This window comes from Salvia hispanica, chromosome 4, assembly GCF_023119035.1.
Source record: "Salvia hispanica cultivar TCC Black 2014 chromosome 4, UniMelb_Shisp_WGS_1.0, whole genome shotgun sequence".
NCBI classification, from domain to species: Eukaryota; Viridiplantae; Streptophyta; class Magnoliopsida; order Lamiales; family Lamiaceae; genus Salvia; species Salvia hispanica.
In genome coordinates, this window is record NC_062968.1 from 31,319,268 (window position 1) to 31,332,210 (window position 12,943).

At 33.3% G+C, this 12,943-nt stretch overlaps 3 protein-coding genes across 3 annotated transcripts; 2 read left to right on the top strand and 1 right to left on the bottom strand.

The window, feature by feature from the left end:
* The first annotated feature begins 3,437 nt into the window (after positions 1–3,437).
* Positions 3,438–4,221, top strand: LOC125220903. The gene is made up of 2 exons (XM_048123035.1): positions 3,438–3,743; positions 4,044–4,221. Exons 1-2 carry the CDS (start codon positions 3,460–3,462, stop codon positions 4,219–4,221), a joined length of 462 nt encoding a protein of 153 aa, XP_047978992.1. The 5' UTR covers positions 3,438–3,459.
* Positions 4,222–8,523: 4,302 nt separating this feature from the next.
* Positions 8,524–10,463, bottom strand: LOC125219690 (50S ribosomal protein L17-like). Its single transcript, XM_048121734.1, has 6 exons — positions 10,353–10,463; positions 10,187–10,241; positions 9,628–9,678; positions 9,045–9,136; positions 8,873–8,950; positions 8,524–8,783 (listed from the first exon to the last, which is right to left on the bottom strand). The coding sequence occupies exons 1-6, from the start codon at positions 10,406–10,408 to the stop codon at positions 8,633–8,635; spliced, it is 483 nt and encodes a 160-aa protein (XP_047977691.1). The 5' UTR covers positions 10,409–10,463; the 3' UTR covers positions 8,524–8,632.
* Positions 10,464–10,590: 127 nt separating this feature from the next.
* LOC125223380 (chromatin modification-related protein MEAF6-like) lies at positions 10,591–12,656 on the top strand. The gene is made up of 6 exons (XM_048126505.1): positions 10,591–10,714; positions 10,821–10,915; positions 10,992–11,092; positions 11,498–11,567; positions 12,097–12,140; positions 12,296–12,656. The coding sequence occupies exons 1-6, from the start codon at positions 10,702–10,704 to the stop codon at positions 12,390–12,392; spliced, it is 420 nt and encodes a 139-aa protein (XP_047982462.1). The 5' UTR covers positions 10,591–10,701; the 3' UTR covers positions 12,393–12,656.
* The last annotated feature ends 287 nt before the right edge of the window (positions 12,657–12,943 follow it).

The window sequence follows — 12,943 nt, forward strand, 5'->3', positions numbered from 1 at the left end:
TCATATTCGAAAACTATGAGAGTATTACAATAACAATATTCACTGGCCGCCTGTTAGGGAATTCATCTGTATATCTAAAAAATCATGCCTATGATATAACATATTTGCTAATAGAGAGAATCTACAAACTTCAGGAAAATAAAGAACCTTTCTCAGCTTTGGATCATCTTGAATTGAATAATTGAAGTTGAAATGGCAAAAGTTGGTGAAGAGTCATAATACAGTACAGCTGAGCGCCATATCTCTGGCAAAAGGGGGAGAATATTGCAATAAAAGAAAGCATACTGTTTTTGATAGCTTGTGAAAATGGACTATGATCCAGAAAATAACAAAAACTACCATTGTTGGATTTAATAAATATTTATTCATCAAGATTGTAATAAAACAATGTTACATAATGAAGGGTTGTGAATATAATTTGGGAATTGTATGTAACTTGTTTAATATTTCAGTTTTGTACCACGATTTTAAGAATTTCATAATTTCAATTTTAATTCTTTACTTTTAAAATTTTAATCTTTTTTAAATTCTTCATTTATGAAATGTTACGTAAGTCTAATCTTGATAAAGAAAAAAAATTATTTTTAACTAGTCTATTTAATATTTTCTCTTTTTGGTTCTAAGATACTCCATTAGAGTTCATATCTCAATTTACTATATCATGCAATAATTTAAAATCTCAAGTCTATGGTTTTGCTTTTATGAATTTCATAATTTTAATTTTAATTTACTTTCCTGTGTTAATTTCATTATACTTAGTTTTTGGAATGTAATGTCGAATCTCGGTCGAAAAAATAATCACATGTTCTTAAACTCATCTATTTAATGAGTAGTTTTTTAAAGCTATATTGTTAATATTTTCTTTTTTTCTTCATAAAATATAGTAGTACTAACAGTTTTTAGTTCAATTCATTACAACATCTAACAAAAAAAATTGATGTACGACAGCATAATGATACTAAATTTACATTTTGATTTTAAAATTTTATAATTTTGATTTGAATTCTTTTACCTTCCAAAATATAACAGTAATTTCTATAAATTCTCAATAAAAAAATAGCACTTAACTTATCTATTTAATATTTTATGGCTATACATCTATTGTTTTCTCTTTTTCTATAATCAAATGTTTGAATCTATTTAAAATTTTAATGCTATATAGCTACTATTTTCTTTTCTTTTTTAATAAAAAATAGAGATGATTTTCTATATATTAGTATTCTCTATCTTATTAATTTTTCACTCTCTCCACTTTAATTATTTATTACTCCTATTATTTTTAAAAATAAGTGTAAAAAAAAACGATTCTACTACCATAGTCCATAAGACATGTGGAGTAATAGTATTTAATATAGCATTAGTATAGTTTTCGAATTTTTAAACAATTCGCTGATACTACATGATAGTAGTACATTAATTTAATATAAATTGAGAAACTCTAATAGTTGTAAAACTCAGAAATAAATTGTTGCATTTATTACTTTGTCCAAGCAAGACAAAATTTTACTGGCACTGGCAGTGTGAATGATGACAGCAAACCTTCTCCATTTAATCAAATGTTGAATTAAATTGAAACCGCACGTGTACATTTAATATGTATAAGAACAAAAACACAATTCGTTATACACGACCAGAAATTGGAATTCGCAATCTATTTGGGATTCAATGCACAATCAGCCAATAGTTATATTCCACGTGTTAGGCGATAGCAATGCTGTTAGACGTTGCTTTCTCAAATCTTAGTAAGAGGACCATTACAAATTTGGGTACCAATTACCATCTATCTGTTGATGAACCATTTACGATTAATAAACCAATGAAAACGACAAAATGACAAATCTTCATTAAGCTTCAATAATCAATTCCATGAAAACAACCGCAGTTTTTATTAGTCATCACTAATTTATACTAACATGTTGAACAAATAGAAAATCTGAATATACTACTCCACATTTTGTATATAAACTATATTTTTCATTTTAATTATGTTTTGTACCTAAATATTACTCCATATACTGTATATAATATTTTAATACTTACCGTATATTGCGTTAAACTGGTTTTTGGCATAAACTGTATAAATCCAAACTTTTGAAACAACATAAGTTTCAATTCAAAATTGGTAAAGTAAGAGAGAGATAGAACGAAAGTTGTTAGTTGAAAATTGGTGCCATCTTTTTAGAGCACCTTGGTGCTCGGAAGTGCTCGCATATACGCCATTTTACGAGTGACGGTTTCAGTTTCATTTAATTCTCATGGTTCCGAACATCTCATTAGGAAGTAAATTACTTTGTCACGTCATTATTATTAATAGCTAAATTGAGTCATAAATATTTTTGTCACAAAGTAACCCTTACACTTACTTTATTCTCTCTTCATCATTTATCTTACTTTGTTCTTTCTTACTTTATTCATCCTATATCCACTTTACATACTATTCCTAATCTTTGTGTTGAAAATGCAAAAAGTAATTTTTGTTTTTATTTTTGCAAATTTGTGAAATTGATTTAGATTTGATCATGTTTTAATGAAAATGATCAATATGCTACAACAACATAAAGTAAATAAATTAGGAATAAATGTAATACTAGTAATTTACAAAAAATCCACGCGGTTAAAATGTTCCCTTATAAATCCAAAATTTGGAAATCCAAGCAAGTAGGTTGGTAATTTTCATGAATCTTGGACCCGGAATCAAACGGTTTCGGTTCGGAACCGGTTGGGTAAGAACCGGTCGATTCCAGTTTCGAACCAGAACGGATTTGTAGTTTTAATTTTAATTTACATATAATAATTAACGGTAAGTTATTTATTATTTACCCTAATTTTAATCTAACACCACCAGATTTAGCTTAGATTCAATAAAAACCACAACATCCCCACTAAGTAATACTAGTAGTATAAAGAAATTTGATCCTCCCGTTAGCTCACGAGTTATCTGTGATGTTCAAACCAGAGATATAGTATTTCCTTCGCATGTTTCCTCGATGAGTATTATGGTAAATAATGGAAGTCATAAATGAAGTATAATATCCACATAAATTGGAAAATCATATGGTCAATCCAATCTAGCATTTATTTTAAGCAATACCAAGTAGCAAAAGAATCCGTAAAACTAAACAATTAAAACTAACCTTGACAAATATTAATAAATAATTTACCTTTATTTACTAACTTAGATAAAAAAAATTCAGTCTTATAAAATCTAAAATTGATACTATATTATTTGGTTTCGGGTAGTAGCAGAACCGAAATTTTTAAAAACATTAGAACCGGTACCGGAACCGGCTCTCCGGTTCGCGGTTAAGCAGGCCTTCAAGCAAGACAAAATTGTAGTATATGAGGACAAAGTGTAATGAATTATAAGGTTGGTACACATGTGACAGCGGCTATATAAAGAAAGTGCGACATTTGAGTAGTAGGCTTATCCTCTCCAATCTCCACTACCAAACTAAACAAATGAGAGGCAGTGTTAGTAAACTCAGAGCCCTATGGGAGAAAGGATCCGCCGGTTTGAAGCCAAATAGGGCGGTGGATTTGGAGAATGAGGGCCAGGTTCTTCAGAGAGTCTCTGCATTCGAGACTCTACATGCAGCCGCCAAAAAAGCAGCGTCCGACTTCAAATTCAAGCCGAGGAACCAGCCTTCTTCGGAGAACCAGCCCCCTTCGGAGATGGAGACTGCAGACGAACCAGCTCCAGCTCCAGATTGCTGTTGCTTCCCCTTGGCTCAGAAAATCAAGAGGTTGTTCTAACTCTTCAACACCCCTGTATGGGATAAATGTTACTTGAATAAAACAAGGAACATGAAAATAAACTCCATATGAGATATGTTACTTGAAGTTTCCTAGTTCTAGCAAGGTACTCGCGCGCTTCTTCTATGTGTGTCAACGATCCAAATGATTTGTGTATATGATTCAGAGTGTAATGGTTTGGCTACCCTAGTACCCAAACACATATATAATTACAAAATATAACATCCCTGATTCTTGTATGTATGTCCTTATAGGATTTTTCTATATAATATAGTACTCTATCCCTGCAGCAGCAACATAAAGATCCAACTTCCAAACTGCAATTCCAATTCCCTGAACTCCCAGATCTCCAAGACGTACCCCGTATCCTGCTACCATCTAGGTTGCCGCTCTACTTTTGACAAACAAGAAGACAGACTATTGATGCATATTCAGCGATATAAACCTGTTAACATGATATCCAAATAAGATGCTATGAAATAATATATTTCCAAATTCTTCATGTTTTGTCCCACCATGAGAAATACTATATTTTAATGTACACATATCTGACAGGTTACTCGGATCACTTCATGTTTTAAAGTGAATTTCTAAATTTTTGCATGATCCAGGAAGGTCGATTATATAAACGATAAAGCTCGCCTAAATTTAATTAATCTGAACCGAACTGATGGCTTGATCCATCGTCCAAAGCTCAGCATAATCTATTTTATCTGGTGAGCTTAGCTTCTAATCTAGATGAAGGCCAAAAGTAACTTGCATCTCTTTTTGTTTAAAAGCCAGTCAATATAACAGCCATATAACTCATACATGACCAAAGCAGGCATGTGACCAGAATGTGTGCTTCAGATTGATTTATGATGCATTTGTCAGCTGGTTGAAAAATGCATGGATAGTATCATGAGAAGTGGTGGAAGAGAACTTACTGAAGCGCTCAATTTGTTATTCAGGACTCATGTCATCGTTCCCTATATTTATGGAGCACAAAATTTTGCAACTTAACTTCCAGAATGTTTGTTTACCTCCAAAAAGCATCTTGTATACCATTAGTTCTTCTGCTTGAATGTGAGGATAAAATCAGTTTTGCTACGAAATTAATCGTACATTGTTCATGAGTTATTGTACCTCATTCTGGAAGTAGCAATTCGTATACCTAGCATCCGAATATTTATCACACATTCAAATCATAGTAATATGTCATTAATTTGAAGAATATGATCTTTTTGGTAAATATTACTCCATAAATATTGTAAAATTTGAAGAATATGATATTTTTTGTAAATATGTGGTGATAATATTTATAAGAATCGTCCATATACATGCGTTCTAATTTTTTAAGATTTGATAAATTCATACTATGATAGTAATATTTACTACTAGTATAATAAAATTACTCTCTATTTCAAATATTTATATAATAGAATCAATATGTCTCCGTCACTATTTATAAACATAGGTCATGTGTGTAGTAAGCCTAAATTATAGTCAAGGGTGCACTGAACCAAGTATTTGTGGAGAAAGATGGAAATTTGTCAGGTTTTCAATTTTTAATCATTTACTTTTACTTAAGACTCGATCTTGTTTACAAGACTAGTTTTTTTTCAAACATCTCATAGTACTAATTAAATCCTGTTGTGATTAATAGATCATATATTGAATTAAAACGAATTTCTTTTCTTCATTAGATCTAATATATTTTTTGTGATGAAGGAAAATTTGTTTGCAAATCTTCCGCTACAGATAACAATAGAGATTTTGGAAAGACTACCGATTAGAAGCATTATTACGTGTAAGAGTGTTTGTAAATCATGGCACCATCTAATAAAAGGGGGTAAGCTTATGATGCCGCATTCTCAGAATCCATGTTTAGCTTTCGCTAAAAAGAATAAAAATGCGTATGTAGTTTGCGATGAGTCCTTCAAGCCACTTATCCTATTCAAGTTGCCTAATCCACACACTTCATTTTCCAATCGTTGTGTTCGACGGGTTATAATTGATTCGGTCAATGGTTTACTTCTGATGTGGCTTCTATGCTATGATCATCTTTTCATATGCAATCCATTGACTAAAGAATGTGTTAAGGTTCCCTTGCCTATGAATGTGGATTTAGTACCCGTATTTGGCTTTGGAGTGAGTAAAATAAGTGGCCAGTATAAGATTTTGTTTGGCACTGCTGACTCTAGCTGTTACATACACACTCTAGAAGGAAAAAGAGAAAGAGGGTTGTGGAAATGTATTGAAGGAGCACTAGGACGCCCTACACGAATTTATGCTATATTTTTTAACGGGAATCTTCATTGGTTGACACGTGATTTAGAGGACAAAAACTTTGTGTGTTGCCTTGACCTTGAAACTGAGCTAATTACCAGTTTTTCTCTACCACGTCGCCTTGACGGCGAACATTCTCACCATTATAGGCTAAGACATTTGAACCAACAATTATATTTATGCGATACTTCAGATGAGTTCCGTGTTGATATTTGGAGGCTAAATAATTATGGTGATACAAATTCTTGGACTAAGGAATATTCCTTCGAGGGGGCAAAGATCTATGGACTTGTTTTTCCGATTAATATTTTTGCAAATGGTGACTTAGTGTTTGCATCGCATATTAATGGTAAACTATTTATCTACTCCAAAAACGATGATACTATTATGCAATATGGTCTTCTTCAACAATATACATATCGTTCTGTCAATATTGTTCGTTATACCCCATGCTTTAAGTCACTTGCTAGCTTGGGGATTCACAATATTGAGTCATTAGAAGTCAAAACGTTTCCTATGTACTCTATATTCCAAAAATTCTTGAAATTGCTGTTGAACTAGAGGATAAAATAAATAAGTATATTGATAGTATGTTTGAGGATTGTCAATCTTTTATGATCCCAAAATTATTTGGTTCAAAGTCATAAACAAAATCCATTCCTAACAAGTTTTTATATTTTAAAGTATCATTTGATTTGATCTGTTTCTTATGTTATTTTATACTCCTATTCTGTTATGCGTGTGATAATAATTATATCAGTTTCTTATTTATATTATGACTTAGGGTGTGTAAAATTAATTAACATATTTGGATTAAATGAATCTTGCACATTGCCATACATAAATCTTAAAAACAACAATATTACAAATACAAATACACTACCACTAAACTATTTGATACTCTTGCTTTGAAAAATAATTAAGTAATAGTTAAAATAGAGAAAGAATAAGGTAAGAGTGGAGAATAAAGATCTGAAGAGTCTTTTTTATACTACTATTTCAATTACATTACTTTCTCTCCGCTTTATCTATTTTTATCATTTTCCAGAAAATAAGAGCGAAAAAAAAGTACCTCAAATAACGTGGGACAGATGGAGTAGTAACCTATATCTATATCTAAATCTATCTACATATAAAACAGGGAGTTTTTGAATTATTTACCAGACTGAGAGATAAATAATTTAAAAATGAGTGATACTCTCTTTGTCCCACAAAAATAGAGACTTTGGAGACGTCATGGGTTTAATGCGAATTGAAGTATGAGAAATGTAGAAAGAAAAAATGATTGATTTATTGTTAGTGGAGAATGAGATTCACCTCATAAGAGAGAAGGGACTCGCTAAAAATAGAAAAAGAGCTATTTTTGTGGGACAAGTCAAAATGGAAAAACAAGACTATTTTTATGAGACGGAAAGAGTATAAATTACAATATAAGTATATGATAATAGTATTAATAGAAATGAGTCACTCACCCTTAAAAGGCTTTATAAGAGGGGAGTTTATCCACACTTATATAAAGGAGCTAGGATCATCACCAAGTCGATGTGAGAAAAGATTTAAGAGTTTTAACACGCTCCCTCACGTGTGGGCCGGAATGACACATCGGACTCCCATCACGTAGGTAGACAATAAAAAAGATAAAGAGATATAATCTATCATCGACTTGAGCCCGCTCTGATACCATATTAGAAAATGGGTCACTCAACTCTCAAAAGGCCTTTTAAGGGGTGAGTTGTTCATTTCTAATAAGTGTCAACATCGAAATAATAAAAGAACATATCTTTTAAATACAACGCCTAACTTTAAAATTAAATTTACTAATATTATAATATGATATATATGCATATTAATGGAACTAAAGAATTATTCTTATTCTTAAATTATAAAAATCACTACTTTGTGATCTTAAAACAACAATATTTACACAAACAAAAATATAAAAAAATATTATATAAAATTAATAGTCTTAAAAAACAAATATAAATTAATTACTAGATAAATGAATTAATTTGAAAATTTATTACTATGAGAAAATAAATAAAAATTAACAGACAAAATAATTTAATGATTTTTTTTGGAATTGATTTTATTTCTTGTTCTTTTATTATTTTATTTAACACTAACAATTAAAATGAAAAATATAAAATAGTGCTGATGTTGAAATGAGATGCACTCCAAGATAGGTTTTGGAATAGACTCTCATTGCAAGGAGATAAGCAAGCTCTGAGATGAGCCTGCTAACGTGATAAGAAAATGAAGATATGCCTTGAGATAGACTCCGGAGAGGATCACCATTGCTAATGCCCTAAGTCACTGCTAGCACGAGGGATCACCATTCCTCACTCTAGACATTCTCAAGTAGTTTAGACAAAAGCATGCTGCTTTATTTTTTATTCATTTTCTTCTTTATCTTCTCTATTTTATCTTTCACTTACTTTTTTATCTATCTACTTAACACACTATACATATCTTAAAATTTGTGCCGAAAAATTGTGCCGCAACTATGAGGGAACGGAGGGAGTACTTTTTAGTATAATGCAAAATGTGGAGTATGCAAACAAAACTTTTCAAGGTAATGAAAATTACATAATTCCAACTGCGAGGACATAACTCAACTATCAGGGTCTGAGGTCTTCTCCTCTTTAGGTGGCGCATATTGTCTGGTGAGTCGCGATCTAGTCCATGGATCCACGGCTGCCCTCTGCGGTGGTGGTGGAGTTGGTGGTTTAGCTTGCCTAAGTTCATTCTCCCTATCTATAAACCTGAAACAGAAGGACAGAAACACGCATTCCTGGTGAAAATTGCCAATGAACAAGCTGAAACTTATCAAACAAGACTGCACTGGACTTACTCAATGTATGCCATCGGTGCAGCATCACCAACTCGTATACGAGTTCGAAGCATTCTCGTGTATCCACCTGCTCTATCCCTGTAAAATAACATCCAGACCAATATACTGTTATAGCAAGCAATTTTGTACCAAAAGTAGTGGAACGAACAGAGTTTTGAGGATTGAGATTCACTTGTATCGATAGGCCAATTCTGTAAATAACTTGTGGATGACATCATCCCCACGAACAAAGGCACCAGCACGCCTCGCAGCACATAATGTACCCTGTGGCACCAATGTGAACGGACTAAATAGGGTTGATTTTCAGACCACAAATTTAGAATCCAACCTCCCAAAGACAACCTTGCAAAAATTTTCAAAAATTTAAAAGAGAAACCAAACAAAACAATCTTAAGTGTGTAGCTAAAGAGAGCATCCTCTTTCCAAAATTTGCTTAGTTTTAAGATTAAGACTTCCATACATCTATCTGTTTCTGTATATAAAACCCATTTATAGTTAATCTCAGGAGCAGTATTCTATCAGCCAATCAGGAAGCTACGATATTTGGCATTCCGATAAACAAAATGTTATCAGACTAATGAAATGTTAACAACCAGTGGATAAGGAAGATGTTTGGCATTCAGACTAAAACATTTCATTATTTCGTAGTAATACATCAGATAGTAAATCTATATGCAAACATTGTATTCGAATCGAGAGATATCAAATGCAAACCATTCAAACTTTATGCTCGTAACAGAATATGAGTAATATACCTCTTTTCCGAGCTGCACCATATTATCAGCAAGCCTACGAACTTCCTTGGCCTACAACGATAACAAGGTTAGAGATAAGAATGACGTGACGCCATTAATCGAGCATTCAAGCCTTAAAGCTCATACCCAACGAGGCTAATGGACACTCGTCCACCACATCATAACATCAAAATACAAATTAAAATCCACAATGGTAGATGACACAAACTTCCCGATACACATAGCATGGAAGCTGAGCCCCTATAAACACACATACACACAAACTAACAAAACACCTTAGAAATTGCCCTAGTTTCCACCAGCCAGGATAAACAAATTAGACAACCAGACTTCGCAATCAATTTAGGCACAGATCATACTATATATTCAACTAGTGAGCAACAAATCAAAACTTGCTTTTCCTGATTATTTTTGTACTGAATTTGTAACAAATGCTCTACTCTTTCCCATGCTCTACACTTTCGTGGCTTGAAGGAATTTCATCGAAGAACCCAGCAAAAACCCAACTAAAACCCTAACCAATTTCAAAACCGTAAATAAATAAATTGATTCCAGAAACCTTGGCAACTGTTGTCTCGATCCGCTCGTGCTTCACTAGCTGAGACACCATTGTCCTGCTCAACATAATCAAAACTCTAGCTAATTATTTTGTGAAAAAAATTACACAAAGATTGAACGGTTGCAACAAAAAAATAGGATCTAAAAGTCGATACACCTCTTATTACCTGAGCATGGACATTCTGTGGCCGGTAGGCCGATTGAGCTTCCTGAATTTCGTCATTTGCGCTGTGTGTGTGAGAGAGAGTGAGAGGGGGTGAAGAAGTTGGGAATGCAAAGAATAGTGATCAGTGCTCCCTGGTACTTGATGGGCTTTGGATATTGGGCCACTGGATATTTGGGCCAACTTGAGCCCAAAATCCAAACAATTAAAAGAAGAAAAAAATGTGCTCATTTATTCCTACGAATCTTGCTCAAAGAGCGCGCTGGAAAACCAGGAAGCGACGACGAGTAGAGAGGAGACAGCAATAGTGAAATTGATCGCAGTCGCTGACCCCTAAATCTTTGATCTTCAACATGGATTCAGAAGGTATACCAATCTTTGCATCTCTATACTTTTCTTAAATTCTTAGCATAGTGGTTACCAAAAAAACCAATCTTTTGGGGAAAAGAAATTGAGAATTCCTTCGTTTTAGGGCAACGAGCATCTGCAAACCCATCCGCAATGCTGGCTGGTCTCTTGGGCAAAAGGGCTAAATTGCATGAAGAGCTCCGCAGCATCGAAAAGCAGGTGCTGAATAATGTGATGATTTTGTTTGTAGGATTTATTGATTACGTGCTGTTTATTGAATGAATTTTTTGTGTAGGTGTATGATATGGAGACGGGTTATTTACAGGATCCGAGCCAATGTGGCAATGTCTTGAAAGGTTTTGAAGGGTTTTTGTCTTCTTCCAAGAACACTACACTGTAATGGTCTTTTGTATTTGTTGTATATCAGTTTACGTATTATCATTTGTTTCATATCCTTGTTAATGGATCATGTGATTAGGGAACTTAATGGGTATTAGATTTCAATTTTTATCACCAATTGGCTTTGAATTTTATCTTTTGTTTCATATCCTTGTTAATGGATCATGTGATTAGGGAACTTAATGGTGATTAGGGTGAAATTTTTATTATCAATTGGCATTGAATTTCTTCTCTGAATGCATTATTTTCTATCTGAGATCGATCTTGTTGAAGAGTCATTTGTTGCTTCTTTCGTCTTTAGGTGTTGTGTATGCAATATACAGTACATTGTTCCTGCAGTTGGTTGTTTGGGGTTATTGTTATATGGAAGAGGATGATTTAGTGTTGCTCTTTCATTTGCAGCTTGAAACGATCAAGGAAGTTTCAGCCTGACGACAGGCTGTTCTCATTGTCCTCTGTCACTTCACCAGCTGTATGAGTTTTCATAGTAGTATAATTGTAGTATGGTTTCTTTTTACAACGTTTTTGAAACTGAACTAGACGTGGTTTGGCTCTGCCTATCTCATAGTTTTAAGCCTCTTCCATGATGCCTTCTCATTGTATGTTGTATGATTGATCTAGATGTGAGTTCTGGACTAGGCCTCAGTTTTTTTGTTTTATTATGATATATCTACTTCTGGGATAGATGTTGTTAAAGAATTTGAAGGCTTGTAATATTCCCATGAGCACTAGATGTGTTTATGGATAGTCATACTTGTGAAACTGTCACCTTAAGTCGAATATATTTGAATTGGAGAATGGTAGATGCTACTAGAATGGAAAGCAATTAGGCATTCTTTTTCTTTACTTTTTTTTGGGTATTCAATGTGGTAAATGCTTTAGATCATCCAAAGTTGTATGCATTATTTCAGGCTTAGCACTGTCTATATACTGCATACAAGCCTTTGTTGTCAAATTGTTTACTCCCGTAGATATTTAAATTTTTCATCATGTTTTACCAGGCTGAAGAAATAGCAAGAGATGGTGGTGTAACAACAAATGGGCCGTAAGTAGCAAGATTTCCATTATCACTGCTTAGGTTTTGTATAGTCTGTTACAGAAATTGAACAGTTTGACCAATATTAGCTGATACATTGGTGGTAATCAATCTGATTTTGGTTTCTATTGAGTGTGTTCTCATGAATACTCAATATGTTGCAGTGGGAAACCAAAGAAAGGTAGAGGGCCGAGAGAGGTGAAGAGAAGACAATCTAGCGAAGTGGACTTCGACTATGAAGATGATCCCGATCTCATGTAGACATGTAGTGACTCCCCCCATATATGAATATCAAGGCTGACTTTACTTGCTACCGGAGTTCTCTACCTACCAGCTACAAGCTAAGTTTTCATTGCTATGGAGATTATATAAACTGAAGCTTACATGTTTCCAAGAAAAATTAACCATCTTCGTGTATGTATACATCTAATTCCTGTTCTTGAAACACAGGCCCTTCAGCAAAGGCCAACCTTTTTATGTATTACTTCTAACTAAAAAGTAAAAACAATTGAGCAATTTGATAGACTTTCTAGCTTTTTAATTTTATTACTCCATTTACAAGAGTTAGATTTCTATCTTTTTTTAATAAGAAAATGAATTTAAATTTAAAAGCCGTGACATGGTGGACTTGAATTTGAGACCTTTGCTTCGGACATTACCACACTATCACTAGGTCAACTCATACACATCGATTTCTGTCTTTTTTATGGAAAAATGAGGATTATAATTTTGAAGTTTGCGCCATTCGAGACCTTTGACCTTAGACATTAACACTCTACCGCTTGACCAATTCATACACATAAGTTTGTGGC